General features: G+C 53.1%; 1 protein-coding gene across 10 annotated transcripts in view; it reads right to left on the bottom strand.

Annotated features, from left to right (window-relative positions):
- Window positions 1-21,555, bottom strand: part of SHANK3 (SH3 and multiple ankyrin repeat domains 3) — a 151,293-nt gene that overhangs the window by 73,812 nt on the left and 55,926 nt on the right. For all 10 annotated transcript variants that reach the window (XR_012051824.1, XR_012051825.1, XR_012051820.1 and 7 more), the window contains 2 exons: window positions 15,730-16,084; window positions 7,155-7,345 (listed from right to left, as the gene is read on the bottom strand). Coding sequence is in view for 7 of the 10 variants with exons in the window: in XM_072917967.1 (XP_072774068.1) it covers window positions 7,155-7,345; window positions 15,730-16,084 (546 nt within the window). In the remaining 3 variants the exon portion in view is untranslated. The remainder of the gene's footprint in view (window positions 1-7,154; window positions 7,346-15,729; window positions 16,085-21,555) is intronic.

The following is a 21,555-nucleotide window of genomic DNA, read 5'->3' as shown; positions in this document are numbered from 1 at the left end:
ACCTACTTCACGGAGCCGCTGGTCTGGAGCGTGAATGGGAATGGAAAAGAGAAAGAAACATGGAAAAGAGAGGAAAAAAACATGGAAAAGAGAGAAAAAAACATGGAAAAGAGAGAAAAAAACATGGAAAAGAGAGAAAAAAACATGGAAAAGAGAGAAAAAAAACATGGAAAAGAGAGAAAAAAAACATGGAAAAGAGAGAAAAAAAAAACATGGAAAAGAGAGAAAAAAAAAAACATGGAAAAGAGAGGAAAAAACATGGAAAAGAGAGGGAAAAACATGGAAAAGAGAGAAAAGACCTTGGAAAAGAGAGAAAAAAACATGGAAAATGTGGAGAGGCGCAAACAGAACACGGAAATGAGACATGGGAATGGTCTCCAGCTAAATCCCTGGAATTATCCACTGGAATTTTATCCAGGGAAGTTTGGACTCGTCAGCCAGGTCAGAGCATGGAGAATCCCAAAAAACCCAACCCAAGATCCCAGATTTGGTTGGAATTCCAGGTCAGAGCACGAAAATCCTCTGAAAACTCAACCTATGATCCCAAATTTCCTTGGAATTCCAGGCCAGAGTCGTGGACAACCCCTCAAATCCCAAAAAAACCTCCACATTTGCTTGGAATTCCAGGCCAGACCATGGACATCACCCCCAATTCCAAAAATTATCCCAAATTTCCTTGGAAATCCAGGTCAGACCATGGACATCACCTCCAATCCCAAAAAAAAAAACCCCAAATTTGCTTGGAATTCCAGGCCAGACTGTGGACATCACCTCCAATCCCAACCTATGATCCCAAATTTCCTTGGAATTCCAGGCTAGACCATGGACATCACCCCCAATTCCAAAAATTATCCCAAATTTCCTTGGAATTCCAGGTCAGACCATGGACATCACCTCCAATCCCAAAAATTATCCCAAATTTCCTTGGAATTCCAGGTCAGACCGTGGACAACCCCTCCAATCCCAAACAAATCCCCAAATTTCCTTGGGAAAAAAAAAAATCCCCAATTTCCTTCCCCACCTCCCTGAATTCCCGGCGTTTCCCAGCCCGGAATGTTCCGTCACTTCCGATCCCACGGGGACTCAATTCCCTCTGGAATTTTCCCGCCGATTTTGGGTCACGCCGGAAAACTGGGACAGCTCCGAGGTCAGTGGGATGCGGAGTGGAATTAATGAGGAATTTTCTAATTTTGGGATGGGAATCGGGGCCGGAATATTCCCCACGGGAATATCTCCCAGATTTCTCCATTTCCAAGGAAAACCGAGGCACTTCCCAAATTCCAGCTGGGAATTTGGGGTCACTTGGAGCCCCTCGTTTATGGGTTGGAATTCCAGGTGGGAATAACAATTCCCAGGGAGCAAATCCATCTGGAATTCCCAGGAAAATCCTGAAATTATTAAAAAAAAAAAAAACAGGTACCACTTCAGCTTTGGGCTCGCCTTGGAATATCCCAAAATTTAGGGATTCCCAGTGGAATTCTCATAGGAAATGGGAAGCACAAGGAGATTTTTCCAGAGGATGGAGAAAAGCAACATTCCAGGACTGAATTTTGGGATCCAAATCCAGGAAAGGCGCCAGGAAATGCAGGAATGCCGAAACGAATCCTTAAAATTATCCCTTAAAACATTAAAATGAAGAGGGGAAATTTTCTTTTGGAATATTCTGGGAATTTTCCTGCTCAATTTAAGATTTCTGTGTCCAAAGGTTTTTCCCACTGGGAGCATTTCCTGATCCCAAAGATCTGATTCTCAAAAAAGATCCATGAAATTATCCCAGGGATCTGAAAATCATGGAAAATTGGATTTATAATGGAGGCTCTTTCCAAGAATTCTGGAAAAAATCCTTTTCTTTGTTAAAATCTGGAATTCCCAGAATTCCAGCTTCGGGAACAAACTAAGGGAAGGATTTTGGTACCAAGACAGAATTTTCCAACTCATCCAAGTGGAAAAATTGATCCAATTCCAGAGGTTCCGCTCTCCCTTTTTTCCAAAGGAAAAGATCCAGCCAAAACCAAGATCCAAGGAGAATCCATCCGGATCACCCCGGAAATCAGAGGAAAATCTCGGGAATTCCTGTGCTGGTCAATCCCAAAAATATTTTAATGGATTTGGATCCAACTCTGGAGCTGAGCCCACAAGTCCCAGCCCGGACTCGGGATCCTGAAGGGAAAAAAGCAGGAATTGTGGGAATTCTATCCCAAAAAAACTGGAGGGAAAAGAGCAGAAAATGTGGGAATTCTGTCCTAAAAAATTGGAGGGAAAAAAAAGCAGGAAATGTGGGAATTCTGTCCCAAAAAAATTGAGAAAAAAAAAAAAGAAGGAAATGTCAGAATTCTGTCCTAAAAAATTGGAGGGAAAAAAAGCAGGAAATGTGGGAATTCTGTCCCAAAAAAACCCCAGAGGGAAAAAAAACAGGAATTGTGGAGATTCTGTCCCAAAAATCCGAGTTTTGATGGGATCTCCCTCTCTTGTCACCAAGGATTTTTCCAGGGACAACTGATAAGAATTCCAAATGTTCTCCCAGATCCCAGGAACAAGAGTCATTTTTATGGGAATTTTCTGGAATAACCCAGCCTCATCCTGGATATTTCCATGATTTTCTGATGGACTTCCATCCACACATCAGGAAAATCTCTTTTTTTTGGGAATTTCAGAAACTCTGGGATGACTCCAATGGATCCTGACAAAGGAACACCACGGGAATTCCCGGTCTTCTCCAAATAAGGAAAAAAATTCCATTAAAAACTGGGAGGTAGGGAATAAAAAATCCGGGAATTGTCCTGTCTAGCTTCCCTGTGGATGTGGAAATTTGGGAAGAGGGATCTTCCCTGGCAAAAATCGATGCTGAAGGAAAAGCAAAGCATGGGAAAAGTTGGGAATTTTTCAATCCCAAGCAGGATCCCTCCACGTGGAGGGGAGGAGGAGCCAAGAATTCCTGGAATTCCGGAATGTTTTAGGTGGGAAGGATCTTTGGGATCATCCCATGCCAATTCCCACATTCCCACATTGCTCCAAATTGGCCTTGGACAACTCCAGGGATGGAACAGCCACAATTCCAAACCCTTTTCCAGCAAAATCCCAAAAATCCTGAGGCCATCCCACCAATCCCCAAATCCCGATTTCCCCCCACCCCCATATCCAGCAGAGAATTTTTCCTTGGATTTCCAGTCAGAAAAATTTGGATTTTGGGAAGTTCCAAGCGGAGCGGCTCTGAAAATTCCACAAAACTTTTCCTGGTGACCTGAAATCCCAAAAATCCCAATGGAAAAATCCCGGCCTGACCTGAGATGAAGGAATGGAGCCCGGGAAAAAGCGGGATTTGGGACAGATGGCATTCCCGAGGGCTCGGATAATTTTCCAACCGGGAACCAGCTGCATCCTGGCTTCTTCCCAAATGACTTTCCCCGAGGAAAAACCAGGAGCAGGAGGAGAAATTCCTGACCTTGGGATGAAAGAAAAACTTCCCAGGAATTCCGAGCCCTGGAGAGGCCATGGGAATGAGCTGATCCCAAAAAATGCGGTAAAAAACGGGAATATGGGATCGGGGAGGATCACGGGAAGGACGTGGAGCAAATCCAGAGGAGGCACCGGGAGGATTCCAGGGATGGAGATGGGAAAATTGGGAATGTTCCCCTGGAAAAGGGAAGGATCCGGGGAATTCCAGCACATTCCAGGGCCTGAAGGGGATCTGGGAGAGCTGAAATTTGGGAAAGGAATGGAAGGATGGAACACATGGAAAGGGAGATTGGGGTGGGATTTTGGGAATGAGGAATTCCTGCCTGGGCTGCCCCTGAATCCATGGAATGTCCAAGGAAAAGCTGGAGCAGCCTGGGCTGGCGGGAATTTCCCCACCCTTGGAATGATCTCATGGATAGGGATGAGATCCAGCATCTCCCTGGAGATTCCCAGGCTGCTCCTGGGCTGGAATTCCTGGAATTCCAGCTTCCCATCCTCACCCAGAAATCCCTGTCATTCCCAAACCTTTTCCCACCTTTCCAGCTCCATTCCCAGCATTCCCATTCCCAGGAATCTCCACCCGCGTCATTCCAGAACCCTGGAGAGTTCCCTCGGCCGCAATTCCTGCAATTCCTGCAATTCCTGCAATTCCTGCCTCTCCCAACATTCCCGGCCACCCCCCGAGCTCAGGGCTCCGTCTGGATCCGGGATTTTCCCAAATCCACGGAACACGACAACGCAGCGCCGTTCCGGAGCTGCCAAAATTCCCAAAAATCCACGGATCGGCCTCTCCTGGAGAAATTCCATGAGGGAAGGGATCGGCTTTGAATCCCGCATCCTCCCGAATTCTGGGAATATCCAGCGGGAAGCGCTTCCCGCTCCCAGGGGTCACACCACGTCCTCCTCATCCCTCTTCCCACGGGTTGTTTTTCCTTGGAGATCACACGCCAGGAATTTTGGGATGGAGAAGCGAATCCCAAGGATTTCGTGGCAGCAACTCCAGGACCACCCACTCCAAACAAGGAAAAACAGGGAAAAGGAGCGGGGGAAAAGTATTCACATCCCAAAAATCCTTCCCGGATCCTGGAATTCCACACCTGCACCTCAGGAATGCCGGAATCCCACGTGAAACCCTTGGAATTCCAAGGAATGCACAGGAATTCCGGCGCAGCCCTTCCTTCCCGGCCTTTCCCGCATGGAAAACAAAACCATGGGAATGTGGGAGCCGCAATTCCAAGCTGGGAATATTCCCGCTCTCCCTCTCCCGTCATTCCAGAGGCTCCAGCCCCGCGCCGTGCCAGGAATCCCAAAAAAAATCGCGGAGGAGGGAGAGGAGGAGAAGCTCCCAAAACTTTCTGGGATGGGGGGAAAAACTCGGGAATTCTCCGGCTGGTGGGGAATTCCCTTCCTCGGGAATAGGGATGGGGACCCACAGAGCACTGGCCCCAAAACCGGAGTGGGGACCCCAAAATCGGTATGGGAACCCCAAAACCAGTATGGGGACCCCAAAACCAGTATGGGGACCCCACAGAGTTCTGGCCCCAAAACCGGAGTGGGGACCCCAAAACTGGGATGGGGGATCCCAAAACCGGGATTGGGGACCCCAAAACCGGGATTGGGGATCCCAAAACCAGGATGGGAACCCCAAAACCGGGATGGGGGAACCCACAGAGTTCCACCCCCAAAACCGGGATGGGGACCCCAAAACCGGGATTGGGGATCCCACAGAGCTCCGGCCCCAAAACCGGAAGGGGAACCCCAAAACCGGGGATGGGGACCCCAAAACCAAAATGGGGACCCCAAAACCGGGATGGGAGAACCCACAGAGCTCCGGCCCCAAAACCGGAAGAGGAACCCCAAAACCAGGATGGGGACCCCAAAACCAAGAGTAGGGACCCCACAGAGTTCTGGCCCCAAAACCGGGATGGGGACCCCAAAACCGGGATTGGGGACCCCAAAACGGGATTGGGGATCCCACAGAGCTCCGGCCCCAAACCAGAATGGGGTCCCCAAAACCAGGAGTGGGGATCCCACAGAGCTCCGGCCCCAAAACCGGGATGGGGGATCCCAAAGCCAAAATGGGGACCCCAAAACCGGGACTGGGGATCCCACAGAGCTCTGGCCCCCAAAACCGGGATGGGGACCCCAAAACCGGGATGGGGGATCCCAAAACCGGGATGGGGGATCCCAAAACCGGGATGGGGACCCCAAAACCGGGATTGGGTATCCCACAGAGCTCCGGCCCCAAAACCGTGAGGGGAGCCCCAAAATCGGGGTGGGGACCCCAAAACCGGGAACGGGGACCAACGGAGCACTGGCCCAAAACCAGGAGTAGGGACCCCAAAAACAGGATCGGGACCCCAAAACTGCACAACAGGACTGGGAACCCCACAAAGCTGAAGTCCCAAAACCAACCCGGGGACCCCACAGAGCTGCAGCCCCACAGCCAAACTGGGGACCCCAAAGCGCTGCAACCCCATAACGGGCCAGGGGACCCCAAAGGGCTGAAGCCCCACAGGTGGGCTGGAGACCCCAAAAGCTGCAGCCCCACAGCTGGGCTGGAGACCCCAAAAGCTGCAGCCCCACAACCACACCGGAGACCCCACAGAGCTGCAGCCCCACAGGTGAGCTGGAGACCCCAAAACCACAGCCCCACGGGTGGGCAGGACACCCCAAAAACTGCAGCCCCACAACCACACCAGAGACCCCACAGCTCTGCAGCCCCACAGGTGGGCTGGAGACCCCACAGCCCTGCAGCCCCACAACCAGATTGGAGACCCCAAAAGCCACAGCCCCACAGGTGAGCTGGACACCCCAAAAACTGCAGCCCCACAGGTGGGCAGGACACCCCAAAAACTGCAGCCCCACAACCAGACTAGAGACCCCACAGCTCTGCAGCCCCACAGATGGGCAGGACACCCCAAAAGCTGCAGCCCCACAGGTGGGCTGGAAATCCCAGAGCCCTGCAGCCCCACAACCAGATTGGACACCCCAAAAGCCGCAGCCCCACAGGTGGGCTGGAGACCCCAAAAACTGCAGCCCCACAACCAGACTGGAGACCCCACAGGTGAACAGGACACCCCAAAAGCCACAGCCCCACAGGTGGGCAGGACACCCCAAAAACTGCAGCCCCACAACCACACTGGAGACCCCACAGCTCTGCAGCCCCACAGGTGGGCAGGACACCCCAAAAACCACAGCCCCACAACCAGACTAGAGACCCCACAGCCCTGCAGCCCCACAACCAGATTGGAGACCCCAAAGCTCTGCAGCCCCAAAAGTGGGCTGAACACCCCAGGGTTCTACAGCCCCACAACCAGACTAGAGACCCCACAGCTCTGCAGCCCCACAACCAGACTGGAGACCCCAAAAGCCGCAGCCCCACAGGTGGGCTGGAGACCCCAGGGTTCTGCAGCCCCACAGGTGGGCTGGAGACCCCAAAAGCTGCAGCCCCACAGCTCTGCAGCCCCACAGGTGGGCAGGACACCCCAAAAGCCGCAGCCCCACAGGTGAGCTGAACACCCCAATCCCTCCACCCCACACCTGAGCGCTCCCCACCCCTCCCTCCCTCCCTCCATCCCAGCCGCGGCCCCGCCGCTGCCGCATCCAGCACCGGGAGCATCCCCCGCCGCTCCTCCCGCCCTCCCGGCGCGGCCGCTCCCGGTGTCCGCGCCGCCGCTCCCGGTGTCCCCGCTCACCCTTGACGGCCTCTCCGCGGTTGAGCTGGATCTCGCCATCGCCCTGCGGCGCGTAGCTCTTCACCACGATGAACTTGCGGCCGGGCACGGCGCTGTAAAGCTTCCGCTTGGGCCCGCGCAGCGGGGCGGGCGCGGCGTGGGGCGCGGGCTCGGTACCGGGACCGGCGGGCGGCGCGGCGGGGCCGGCGGGGCTGTAAACGAACACGTAGGTGACGGTGCTGATGCCCGGCCGGCTCGCCATGGCCGCGGGTGTTCCCCGCGGGGCTCGGGGTGGTCCCCGCGGGGCTCAGCGCGGCCCCGGCGGTGCCGCCCGGGCGCGGGCAGCGGCGGAGGCCGGAGCGGTACCGGCTGCGGGGCGGCCGCCGCCCGCCACCGCCGGCTCCATGGCGCAGCGGCGCCGCCCGCCCCGCGCTCCGCTCCGCTCCCTCCGGCGCACCATGGCCCGGGGCAGGTGGGGCCGGGGCCCGCGGCTCCTCCCACGGCGGGCGGGGACGCCGCCGCACCGGCCGCCCCCGCTCCCGCCGCTCCCGCCGCCGCCGCCGCCCCCGCTGCCGGCGCGGTCCTGACCCGGCTCCCGCTCCCGCTCCTGGTCCCGATCCCAGATCCCGGTCCCGATCCCAGATCCCGCTCCTGGTCCCGGTCCCAGATCCTGCTCCCGGTCCCGGGGCCGATCCCGCTCCCGCTCCTGGTCCCGGTCCCGCATCCCGCTGCTGGTCCCGGGGCCGATCCCACTCCCGGTCCCGATCCCAGATCCCGGTCCCGGTACCGAGCCCGCATCCCGCTCCCGCTCCTGGTTCCGATCCCGGATCCCGCTGCTGGTCCCGATCCCAGATCCCGCTCCTGGTCCCGATCCCAGATCCCGCTCCTGGTCCTGATCTCGGATCCCGCTCCTGATCCCGATCCCACATCCCACTCCTGCTCCTGGTCCCGATCCCGCTCCTGGTCCCGATCCCAGATCCCGTTGCTGGTCCCGATCCCGCATCCCGCTCCTGCTCCTGGTCCCGATCCCACATCCCGCATCCCGCTCCCGCTCCCGATCCCGGGGCCGATCCCAGATCCCCCTCCTGGTTCCGATCCCGCATCCCGCTCCTGGTCCCGATCCCAGATCCCGCTCCTGGTCCTGATCTCGGCTCCCGCTCCTGGTCCCTATCCCGCATCCCGCTCCTGGTCCTGATCCCAGATCCCGCTCCTGGTCCCGATCCCGCATCCCGCTCCTGTTCCCGATCCCGGATCCCGCTCCCGGTCCCGATCCCGCATCCCGCTCCTGGTCCCGATCCCGGCTCCCACTCCTGGTCCCAGGGCCGATCCCGCATCCCGCTCCTGGTCCTGATCCCGCATCCCGCTCCTGGTTCCGATCCCAGATCCCACTCCCGCTCCCGATCCCAGAGCCCGCTCCTGGTCCCAATCCCACATCCCGCTCCTGGTCCCGATCCCAGATCCCGCTCCTGGTCCCGAGGCCGATTCCGGATCCCGCTCCAGCTCCCGCTCCTGATCCCGATCCCGCTCCCGGGGCCGATCCCGCTCCCGCTCCTGATCCCAATCCCGCTCCCGGGACTTTCAAGCAGCACCCGCATTCCCGTGTGGGAGTGGGAATGGGAATGGGAATGGGAATGGGACCATGCCAGAGCCATCGTGGGACCCATCCCAATCCCATTCCTGATCCCGGGACCGATCCCAATCCCGCTCCCAGTCCCGATCCCATTCCTGATCCCGGGACCGATCCCAATCCCGCTCCCAGTCCCGATCCCATTCCTGATCCCGGGACCGATCCCAATCCCGCTCCCAGTCCCGATCCCATTCCTGATCCCGGGCCCGATCCCAATCCCGCTCCTGGTCCCGATCCCATTCCTGATCCCGGGCCCGATCCCAATCCCGCTCCCAGTCCCGATCCCATTCCTGATCCCGGGCCCGATCCCAATCCCGCTCCCAGTCCCGATCCCATTCCTGATCCCGGGCCCGATCCCAATCCCGCTCCCAGTCCCGGTGGGGCCCGCCCGGAGCCGCCCCCTGGCGGCCGCTGCCGGTGCTGCCGCGGGATTGGGAATGGGAATGGGAATGGGAATGGGAATGGGAATGGGAGTGGGAATGGGTGTGGGAATGGGAATGGGAATGGGAATGGGAATGGGAGTGGGAATGGGAATGGGAGTGGGAATGGGAATGGGAATGGGATTGGGAATGGGAATGGGAACGGGAATGGGAGTGGGAATGGGAGTGGGAATGGGAATGGGAGTGGGAATGGGAATGGGAATGGGATGGGAATGGGAGTGGGAATGGGAATGGGATGGGAATGGGAGTGGGAATGGGAATGGGAGTGGGAATGGGAATGGGAACGGGATGGGAATGGGAGTGGGAATGGGATGGGAATGGGATGGGAGCAAGGAGGGAGAGAAGGAGGGAGGGTCCCCAGGCCCCATTCCCGGTTCGGGGGTTCTCACTGTGCCCCTAATTCCACATCTGCCCCAAAATTCCCTATTTTTGCACCCCAATTCCATATTTAACCCCCTCCCCCAGTTTTTGAGTAGTAACTGCAGGAAATCCAGGAACTACAGGAATTCCAGGGATTTCGGGAACTACGGGAATTCCAGGGATTTCAGGAATTGTGGGAACTGCGGGAATTCCAGGGATTGCAGGAATGCTCCGAGGGGGTAGAGCCCTGTGCCAACCTATGCCCCGATGTCACCTGTGCCACCCTGTGCCCACTGTCACCTGTGCCACCCTGTGCCTTAGTGCCTCTTGTGCCATCCCTGGGTGCCACTGTCACCCGTGCCAATCTGTCCCCAATGCCACCTATGACATCCTGTACCCCAATGCCACTCGTGACAATCTGTGCCCGCTGCCACCCTCTGCGACACTCTGTGCCACTGTCACCTGTGCCAACCTGTGCCCCGGTGCCACTCGTGCCATCCCTGGGTGCCATTGTCACCTGTGCCACTCTGTGCCCACTGTCACCTGTGCCACCCGCTGCCCTCCCGCTGTGCACAGGGGTGGGGAGAAAAATTCCATGAGGAGAAAAATTCCATGAGGAGAAAAATTCCATGAGGAGAAAAATTCCATGAGGAGAAAAATTCCATCGGCAAAAAATTCCATGAGGAGAAAAATTCCATCGACAAAAAATTCCACGAGGAGAAAATTCCATGAGGAAAAAATTCCATTGGCAAAAAATTCCATGAGGAGAAAAATTCCATCGGCAGAAAATTCCATGAGGAGAAAAATTCCATCGGCAAAAAATTCCATGAGGAAAAAAAAAATTCCAGGAGCGAAGCTGCCCGGATGGGGTTGGAGTTTTTCCATGGGAACGAATTCCTGGGAGTTTTTCCAGCAGAGTTTTCCCTTCATCCCTTTTATCTCCCCACACCAGGCCCACATTCCATGAATCCCTCAGCTCATCCCGGATTTCCATGGATGAATCCAAGAGCGGGGGTTAAGCAGCCTGTGAGATTCCCAAAATTCCTGGCAGAGACGGGATTTCTCCTCACATCCTCCTGCCGGGATTCCCACGGGATTCCAAAGGGAAAGGGAATTCTGGGAAGGAGCAGCAGCTCTTCCTCCCGCCCTGGGTTTTGTGTTCCATGGAATTTTTCTCCTCCATCCCGTTGGAATTCCAGGTGGGATTGATGGGATTCCGTGTCTGCTTCCAGGGAATTCCAGCCCGTGGAAGAGTCCAGCTGGATTTGGATTTGGATTCCATTGGGAATTGTCCCATTCCAGGCTGGAAAAGCTTCTTTGGGAATAAACTTGGAATAAACCCCCAGAGAATTCCCATTCCAGGGGGACAAACGGGCTGTGATATTCCCAAAAATTGCTTCCGACGCATCCAAAGATCCCAAAAATCCAGGATGTTTTCATTTCCACGGGATTTCATGGGAATGATCAGAAGTGAATTCCAGGGGCAGGATTCCGGGATTGGTTCAAAAAAACCCGCTTCCCTTGGGAATTCCCAGAATTCCCGGATCTATTTTCCAGGATTCCTGACCCCTCTTTCCCAGGGAAAGGAGCCCAAATCCCGGGAAGAGCATCTGGAAGGAGGCTCATCCTGGAAAAAGAGGATCAGGAGGGATCGTCTCCCTCCGGAATTCCACGGCAGAGGCGGCAGCCGGCCGGGATTTGGGATCTGCTCCCAGGAAATCCCAGGGAACAGCCTCCAGCTGTGCCAGAGGAATTTTAAGTTGGATATTGGGAAAAATCCCTGAGTTTTCACACAGAATTAGGGAAAGATTCCTGAATTCCCACAGAATCAGGGAAAATCCCTGAATTCCCAAACATAATTAGGAAGAATTCTTGAATTCCCACCGGATCAGGGAAATTCCTGAATTTTTCACACAGAATTAGGGAAGAATTCCTGAATTCCCACTGAATTAGGGAAATTTCCTGAATTTTCCCACAGAATGAGGAAGAATTCCTGAATTCCCACTGAATTAGGGAAAATTCCTGCTCTTAGGAGAATTTCTGGCATTCTCCATCCCCGCACTTGGACACGGTTCCAGGATTTCCAACCCAGTTTTCCAAGATTTCTGATGCCTCTTTTCCAGTATTTCTGACCCTGCTTTCCAGGTTTTCCAATGCCCATTTTCTTGGATTTCCAACCCTGTTTTCCAGGATTTCCGTCCACTTTTTCCCAGGCTGGCGGGATCTGCTGGTGGCCATGGATCCAACTTCAGCCCCAGAGATTCCCCATCATTCCCAGGATTTTTTTCCCAGCATTTCCAGGATCTTTCTCCCAAAGTTTCCAGATGATTTCCCCAACATTTCCAGGATTCTTCTCCCAACATTTCCAGGATTCTTCTCCCAACATTTCCAGGATTCTTCTTCCAACATTTCCAGGATGATTCTCCCAACATTTCCAGGACTGTTATCCCAAAATTTCCAGCATCCTTTCCCTAAATTTTCCAGGATTTTTCCCCCAACATTCCCAGGATCTTTTCCCCAAAGTTTCCAGGAAGGTTTCCCTGACATTTCCAGGATTGTTCTTCCATTTCCAGGATGATTCTCCCAACATTTCCAGGATTGTTCTTCCAGCGTTTCCAGGATCCATTCCCTGAAGTTTCCAGGGTCTCTTCTCAACATTCCCGGGATCTCTTCCCAACATTCCTGGGAATTCTCCATGGACAGCGACACCTTTCCCTATCCCAGGTTGCTCCAAACCCCATCCAACCCATCCCTGGGCACTTCCAGGGGTGGGATTTGACTCCAAACACCTCCTGGAAACTTGGAATTGTTCCTGGAAAAATCCAGATGTCTGCATCCCACCGGGAAATGCCCACGGAGGGAATTCCCACAATTCATTTCATTCCCTAAATCCAACAGCGGTGGGGAAAAAAAAATCCCAGGAATTGCTGGGAATTCCTGGTGTTCCTTTGGCTGAGGGCAGAGAGGGAAAACTTCCCTGTGTATGTGGAAATTCCAAGGTGCTGAAATCTGGGATAAATGGGAACATTTTGGGAAGATCCCACCTGGAAAGGAGCAGCGGGAATGAAGGAAGGAATTTGGGATGAGCCTGGCCAGACACATCGGGAATGTTGAGGAGGGATTAAAGCATTCCAAGAATTACATTGGAAACTCTGGTTGTGTGTCCAGGAGAGGGGAAAAAATGGGAATAAGGAAAACTGGAGGAATTCACACACTGAATTCCCTTGGGGAAAAAAAAAGCCTGGAGCAAAAACCTGGATGGAAGAAATGTGGGATCACAGGGAATTGCCATGGATTGGTGGGAAAAGGAGCTGATCCCAAAAATCCCGGCTCTTCCCAGATCCAGGGGATGATTCCCTGCTCCAAAGCCTTTCCCAAAATGGGAATATCTGGGATGTGCTGGGCAGGAAAACCAGGATGGATCCAGGATCCTTCCCAAATCCAGAGGGCTCCAAAAACCGGGAATGAGGCTGGGATGAACGTAAGGAATGAAATATCCGGAGGGATGATCCCGGCACGAGGAGTTGGATGGGGAAACTCGTGGTGTCGGAGTGGGATTGGGAAAAGCGCGGAGGCTCCGGAGGCTCCGGCACGCAGGGAATGAGTCAGAGTCAGGCCGGGAGGGAGGGAGGGAGGGGGGATCCAACTAAAACCTGGAAAAAACACATGGAAAAGTTCTGCTGGCCCAGCCCTGCTGCTCCTGGGAATGGCTGAGGGATCCCCTGGAATTCCGGGAGCAGGAAAAGGGAAGGGAGGGAGCTGGGAAAGGGGCTGGAAAACACCCCATGGAATAAAAAACTGGGACAACACTAAATATTCCTGATATTCCCTGAAAAATCTGACCCAGAATCCATTTTTCTCCGGGATTTTTCCAGGAAAATGTGGGAAGACTCCGGTTGTAATGGATATCCCTTGCCGTGGAGTGAAGGAGCTTTTGTTGGGAATTAAAACTTCTGAGGTTTTTTTTTTTCCAACTTGAACTGTTCCGATTGCAAACTGGGAATTTCTCCTGCCCCAGCTCCATGAAATGAATTCCCCGACCCCTCTATCCCTGGAAAAACCTGGAAATAATGGAGGAAAATGCTCTTTCCTAGGGATATTTTTCATGGAAAAGGTTGGGAATCATGGAGCAAGCTCCAGGAATCCTCGGGAAGTTTGGACAAGGATTTGGGCAGTGCTGCTCCGGGGAATTTTGGGAATATTTCCAAGACTATGGATTTTTAAATCCCACACTATTTTTGACCTCCCGATGCCTTTGGATCCCACTCTGGATCTGCCTCCGGCACATCCCTAATTCCTGAGCTTCCCAAATTCCAAGGCCAGGTTGGAGCAACCTGGGATAGCGGGAGGTGTCCCTGCCCTTGGAATGGGGTGGGATTGGATCAGCCTCAGGATCCTTCCCATTCCAGGATTCCACAATTCCAACAGAATCCTCCAAATCCAAATCCAGACCCCGCGGGCACCGCAGGGATATCCCAAAATCCCCAGACACGTCAGGGACACCGGAACCAGTGACCGTTCCCAATCCCAGGCAAACCAATATTCCCATGGGATGTGGTTGGCAGGGATGAGGAGCAGTGGGATAGCGCCAGATCCAATCCCAATCCTAATCCTAATCCTAATCCTAATCCTAATCCTAATCCTAATCCTAATCCTAATCCTAATCCTAATCCTAATCCCAATCCCAATCCCAATCCCAATCCCAATCCTAATCCCAATCCCAATCCCAATCCCAATCCTAATCCTAATCCTAATCCTAATCCTAATTTCAATCCCAATCCCAATCCCAATCCCAATCCTAATCCTAATCCTAATCCTAATCCTAATCCTAATCCTAATCATAATCATAATCCTAATCCTAATCCTAATCCTAATCCTAATCCTAATCCTAATCCTAATCCTAATCCTAATCCTAATCCTAATCCTAATCCTAATCCTAATCCTAATCCTAATCCTAATCCTAATCCTAATCCTAATCCTAATCCCAATCCCAGCAGAGCCACCAGATGTGATGCGCACTATATCCATGTAACCCAGAATATCCATGAATCCATGAGATCCATGGTATCCATTATCCGAGCATGGGACGGAGCGAAAAGCCAGGGAAAAACCCAGGGAAAAGCCAAATCTGACACTGGGATCACTGGGATGAGGAGGGATGGATGGAGGGAAAAACCCAGGGAAAATCCAGGGAAAAACGGGATCTGACCTTGGAATAGCAGGAAAAACCCATGGAAAACCCAATGATCCACCATAACCCCGCTCCTCATCGGAACAACAAACCTTTCCCAGTCTTCCCTCTTTCCACCCCATATCCCACATCCCCCCAGTCCATGGGATCACATTCCCATCTCTAACTCCTCCCAAACCCTCCAATCCATGGGATCCCATTCCCAATTCTAATTCTTTCCACACCCCCTCAATCCATGGGACCGCATTCTTAACTCCATCTGATTCCTTACGCACTCTCGCAATCCACCGGATCCCATTCCCATCTACAACTTCTCCCACACCCCAACCCATTCCACGGGATCCATTCCCAGCTCTAATTCCTTCCACATGCCCCCAGTCCATGGGATCCATTCCCATCTCCAACTTCTCCCACACCCCAACTCACCCCATGGGATCCCATTCCCATCTCCAACCCCTCCCACATCCCCCAATCTATGGGATCCATTTCCAACTCTAATTCCTTTCACACTCTCCGAATCCACGGGATCCCATTCCCACCACTAACACCTCCCGCACCCCAACTCAATCCATAGGATCCATTCCCATCTCCAACTCCTCCCACATCCCAACTCAATCCATGGGATCCATTCCCATCTCCAACTCCTCCCACATCCCCCAATCTATGGGATCCATTTCCAACTCTAATTCCTTTCACACTCTCCGAATCCATGGGATCCATTCCCATCATTAACACCTCCCACATCCCAACCCATTCCACGGGATTGTATTCCCATCTCCAACTTCTCCCACATCCCAACTCAATCCATGGGATCCCATTCCCATCTCCAACTTCTCCCACATCCCAATCCAATCCACGGGATCATATTCCCATCTCCAACTTCTCCCACATCCCAACCCAATCCACGGGATCCCATTCCCATCTCCAACCCCTCCCGCCCCCAGCCCGAACCGCGGGATCCCATTCCCGATCCCACACCTGGCTTTCCCGCGGCTGCTCCGGCGCAGCGAGGGCACCTCGGCCTCCCTCTCCTCCTGCACGCGCTGCAGCGAGGGCGAGCGGCTGTGGGCGCTGCGGGCGCTTCCCGAGCTGGCCAAGCTCCCGTCTCCGGTCCCCATTCCGGAGGCCGCGATCCCGGCGGCCGCTTCCTGCATCTGGACCAGGAGCTGCGGCGGGAGGCTCCGGAGGGACGGCACCGGGGAATACGAGGCGCGGCTCTCGGCCTTCAGGTTGTTGTCGCTGGCCGAGCGCTGGAGGACACGTGGTGACGCCAACCCGCCGGAGCCGAGGAGCCGGCGGCGCTTGGTGTAGCTGGGAGTTTCTCGGAAAGGCACTGGGAATGAAAAGCGGGAACGCGGGGTTAGGGCGATGGGAGTTGTGGGGAAAAGATGGATGAGGGTGGGGGAGAAGGTTGGGAATGGGTGGGGAGTTGGGTTGGGAGATCCTTGGAAAGGCACCGGGGAAAAAAAGGGGAAAATGAGATTAGGTGGGAATCTAAGGCCCTAAAAAGATGGGAATATGGGATTAGGTTTTGGGAATATAGTTGTGGAAAAAGATGGAAGAGAAGGTTGGGAATGGGTGTGGAGTTGGGTTGGGAGTTCCTTGGAAAGGCACTGGGGAAAAAAAAGGGGAAAATGAGATTAGGTGGGAATCTAAACTCCACAAAAGATGGGAATATGGGATTGGGTGGGAATCTAAGGCCCAAAAAAAATGGGAATATGGGATTGGGTGTTGGGAATGTAGTTGTGGAAAAAGATGGAAGAGAAGGTTCAGAATGGGTGTGGAGTTGGGTTGGGAGTTCCTTGGAAAGGCACCGGGGAAGAAAAAGGGGAAGATGAGATTAGGTGGGAATCTAAACTCCACAAAAGATGGGAATATGGGATTGGGTGGGAATCTAAGGCCCAAAAAAAATGGGAATATGGTATTGGGTGGGAATCTAAGGCCCAAAAAAGATGGGAATATGGGATTGGGTGGGAATCTAAGGCCCAAAAAAGATGGGAATATGGGATTGGGTGTTGGGAATGTAGTTGTGGAAAAAGATGGAAGAGAAGGTTCAGAATGGGTGTGGAGTTGGGTTGGGAAGAAGGCTGGGAGTTTCTTGGAAAGGCCCTGGGAATAAAAAATGGGAAAATGGGATTAGGTGGGAATCCAAACCCCCAAAAAATGGGAATACGGGATTGGGTGTTGGGAGCGTGGTTGTGGGAAAATATGGAAGAGGGTGGAGGAGAAGGAGGGTTGGGAATTCTTGTAGAGCTGTGTTGGGAATTCCTGGGAAGAAGGGAATGGTCTCCATCTGCTCCCAGCTCCTCTCCCAGCACTGGGAATCCATGGAATCCAACCATGGATCAGCACCGGGAAGGGTTTGGAAGTGGAATCTCAGGAAGCTCTGATGGACTAAGCCAGGACCAGTGGAATTCCAAGAGTCCGGCTGCCACCGGGATCGGCACTTCCGCAAATCCCAGCTGCTCCTCCTATCCCAAGTCCTTATTCCATAGCTCCAGGAATGTGCCAAGAGAAAGATGGGAATATCCAACACATGGAATAAATCACCAACAACTGCCCACCCTGAATTCCCGCCCAATCCTTGGGAATGCCAGGGAAAAGTGACCGCTCGGATCCAGCTGGAAGTGCAAACTCCAGCTCCACTGAGGAGCCGGGAGAGGAATCCCCATCCTGGAGGGATTTCAAGTGGAATTTGGGGACACGGATCAGTGGTGGCCTTGGAAGTGCTGGGAATTCTTGGATTCAATGTCTTAAAGGACTTTTCCAGCCTAGAAAATTCCACGATCAACAAAACGGATCCAGATGTTCCGGAAAGGGAAGAGGTTCAACCGTGGGGTCTCTGCACTCCAAACTTCCAGGAAAATGGGATTTTCCAATATTTTGTTTAATGAGTTTATTCCCATCCTGAAGTTTAACATCCCTAAAATTTGTCTGGGGCCTGTGGCAAAATCCAGCGGGAAATCTGGAACCGGCCACATCCAGCCCATTCCTGCTGCCAAAATATCGGGAAAAACACGGATTGCTCCCACTCCAAGCTGGAACAGGAGACAGGGAACAGGGAATTCCAAGCCCTCTGGATCTGGGATATTCCCAGAGCCGCCATTCCAAGGCCACCGCTCCTATGTCACCTTCCAGAGGTGAACCCTGAGGATGCTCCGAGGCCACCAGGAGAAGGAAAATCCCGGGATTTGGATGGAGCAGCCCAGGCTGAGCACGGCCATGCTCGGAATATTTTCCCGAGGAATATTTGAGGTTCAAAGTCCGAGGATTTCAGGCTCCTGGAACTCTTCCCGTTGCCGTGGCAACGCCAGGCGTTCGTTCTCCGATGAGTTCCAACCTCGGGTGTGGGAATTTCTCCCGGCACCGGCGCTTCCCGGATCCTGTCGGCACCCCCTGCCCTCAGCACCCACATCCGGCCATTCCCAAGGGGAAAACTGGACAAAATTACGGAATTTCGGAGCCATTGGGGTTGGAAAAGCCCTGCCAGGCAATGAAATCCAACCAACGCAAAAGCCACCACTGATCCGTGTCCCCAGGTGCCACCAGCGAGGATTAATGTCCCACCAAGGACATCCCAATGGGAAAATTGGGTCAAAACTATGGAATTTTGGAGCCAGAGGGGTTGGAAAAGCTCTCCCAGAAAATAAAATCCAATTGGTACAAGGCCACCACTGATCTGTGTCCCCAAGGGCCACCAGGAAGGAGGAATGTCCCAGTAGGACCATCCCAATGGGAAAGCTGGACCAAAATTATGGAATTTTGGGGCCACATCCCAATGGGATAGCTGGACCAAAATGATGGAATTTCAGAGCAAAAGGGGTTGGAAAAGCCCTCTCAGAAAACGAAATCCAACCACTGCAAGGCCACCACTGATCCGTGTCCCTGGGGGCCACCAGAAGTGGGATGTCCCACCAAGGCCATCCCAAAGGGAAAGCTGGGCCAAAATTATGGAATTTTGGTGACAAAAGGTGTTGGAAAAGCCCTCCCAGAAAATAAAATCCAATCGATGCAAGGCCACCACTGATCCGTGTCCCCAAGGGCCACCAGGAAGGAGGAATGTCCCAGCAGGACCATCCCAATGGGAAAGCCAGACAAAATGATGGAATTTCAGGGCCACATCCCAATGGGATAGCCGGACCAAAATGATGGAATTTCAGAGCCAAAGGGGTTGGAAAAACCCTCTCAGAAAATGAAACCCAACCACTGCAAGGCCACCACTGATCCCTGTCCCCGGGGGCCACCGGAAGTGGGATGTCCCACCAAGGCCATCCCAATGGGAAAGCTGGGCCAAAATTATGGAATTTTGGTGACAAAGAGGTTGGAAAAGCCTTCCAAAAAATGAAACCAAATTGATGCAAGGCCACCACTGATCCCTGTCCCCGGGGGCCACCAGAAGTGGGATGTCCCACCAAGGCCAGGTGTCACCGAGGCACGGGACACACCTCCTGGAGATGTTTCATTTGGGACTCCATCGCTCCTTACAGAAAATCCCTGGAAAAAAATTTGGGAAGTAAAAGTCCTGCCTGAGGATCTTCCCAAGAGGGAGCGGCCTCAAGCTGCCAGATTCCCAATTATTTGGAAGTTTTCCTTATCCCACCCTCTGGAATCCACAAGGATGGGAAAGGAGAGAAGATGATGGTGGTGATGGTGATGAAGAACTGCCAAGCCTGAATTCCTGGATTCAGAACCAGGACATTCCCAGATTTCCAGTTCTATGGAATGTTTCCTCATCCCACCCTCTGGAATCCACAATTCCCAATGGGAAAAACCGGGACGGAAGAGATGATGGTGGTGAAGATGATGATGATGAAGAAGAACCACCAAGTCCAAACTCCAGGATCCAGAACCAGGACATTCCCAGATTTCCAATTCTATGGAATATTTCCTGGGAATATTACAGTTCCCAGTGGGAAAATCCCAGGAAGGACAAAACAAAGGAACAAAACTCGGAGCAATTCCCGCAACGAGCTCCGGATATTCCTTCCCACACCTTTCCCAGATTTTATTCCAAGTCTGTTTACCGAGTTTCTCCCGGCAAAACGAATCCCGTCCGTTACCATGACAGCGCCGCTCGGAGCAGCCCGATCCCTGTTTTCCAAAGGAAAACACGGATCCCTGTTTTCCAAAGGGGTCTGGATGCTCCCTGCTGGGAGCGGGACACACCCAAAGCTCCCTGAGGAATTCCCAGCCTGGAGATGCCTCCAGAGGCTCCCGAAAATTCCTGGCAGCTGGAGGAAGGGAAGTGCAATCAGCGCTCCAAGGTTTGTTTGGATTCGCTGCTTCCATGATAAATATTCATGGAAAAGCACGAGGAGTGCAAATGTCTGTTCGCTTCCAGGCCACGATTCCATTTTCATCCTGGAAAATTCCACAGGGAAGTGGAGAAGGAGCCTGGAATGGCCCAGAGGGGAAAAGGGAACAAGCGGCTCCCAAAGTGCAGAATTCCCACATTTCCCAGAATGGAGAATTCCCATGGCATTCCCCCGCCTGGAGAATTCCCACATTTCCCAGACTGGAAAACTCCCCCAGCACTTTCCAGCCTGCAGAATTTCCAGGGCATTTCCCGGACCAGACTAGAAAATTCCCATGGAATCTCCCAGACTGGAAAATTCCCATGGCATTTTCCAAACTGGAGGATTCCCATGGAATTTCCCAGACTGGAAAATTCCCATGGCATTTTCCAAACTGGAGGATTCCCATGGAATCTCCCTGACTGGAAAATTCCCATGGCATTTTCCAAACTGGAGGATTCCCATGGAGTCTCCCAACCTGCAGAACTCCCAGGGTATTTCCCAGACCGGAAAATTCCCATGGAATGTCCCAAACTGGAGAATTCCCACATTTCCAAGAATAGAAAATTCCCATGGTATTTTCCAAACTGGAGCGTTCCCAAGTCATCTCCCAAACTGGAGAATTCCCACATTTTCCAAACTGGAATTTCCATGGAATGTCCTGAACTGGAGAATTCCCAGGGCAAGAGGGAACAGGAAGTTCTGGCTCTGCTGAACGCTCCAGATCCCAAAGAAAACATGGATGAGCCTGGAATCCTCCTGGGAATATCCCACCCTTCCCCACTCTGCACTGGGATCACCAAATCCCACCTCAACCCAGCCCAGCTTCCCACTGGGAATTCCATGGGAAAATCCCTCCACGAGCATCATTCCAAAACCAATCCCACCAAATTCCTTCAGTATTCCCATAAAACCCTGGGAAAAGGGCACAAGCAGGAGCCATTCCCTGCTCCGACAAAATTCCTCCGCTCCTGCCAAAATTCCAACCCCCATTTCCAAATCCTGACCCTAACCCAAACCCCAGTTTCCAACTCAAATTCCCAACCCCAATTTCCAAACCCTAATTCCCAGCCCCGATTTTTCCAAACCCCAATTTCCAACCCCTGATTTCCAAACCAAATTTTTCCAAATCCCAGTTCCCAAACCCCAGTTTCCAAACCCCAATTTCCAAACTAAATTCCCAAACTCCAATTCCCAACCCCCAATTTTTCCAACCCCCAATTCCCAAACCCCAATTTTTCCAAACCCCAATTCCCAACCCCCAATTTTTCCAACCCCCAATTCCCAACCCCCAATTTTTCCAACCCCCAATTCCCAAACCTAATTTCCAAACCCCGGGAAGCTCCCGGCCGCAGGCGGGACCATCTGGACCTGCTGCTCGGCTCGGAATTAATTTGGAATTCTTCCCTGACCTATTTTTTATCCGGAGCTGATTCCCAGAATTTCCATTGCTCCTGACAGTTTTCCGTGGTGGTTTTCCTGCTTTTTTTTTTTTTCCCCAAGGAAAATC

Source organism: Taeniopygia guttata, chromosome 1A (assembly GCF_048771995.1).
Source record: "Taeniopygia guttata chromosome 1A, bTaeGut7.mat, whole genome shotgun sequence".
Taxonomy (NCBI): domain Eukaryota; kingdom Metazoa; phylum Chordata; class Aves; order Passeriformes; family Estrildidae; genus Taeniopygia; species Taeniopygia guttata.
The sequence above is the reverse complement of the archived record's forward strand: the minus strand, read 5'-3'. Positions and strand labels throughout refer to the sequence as shown.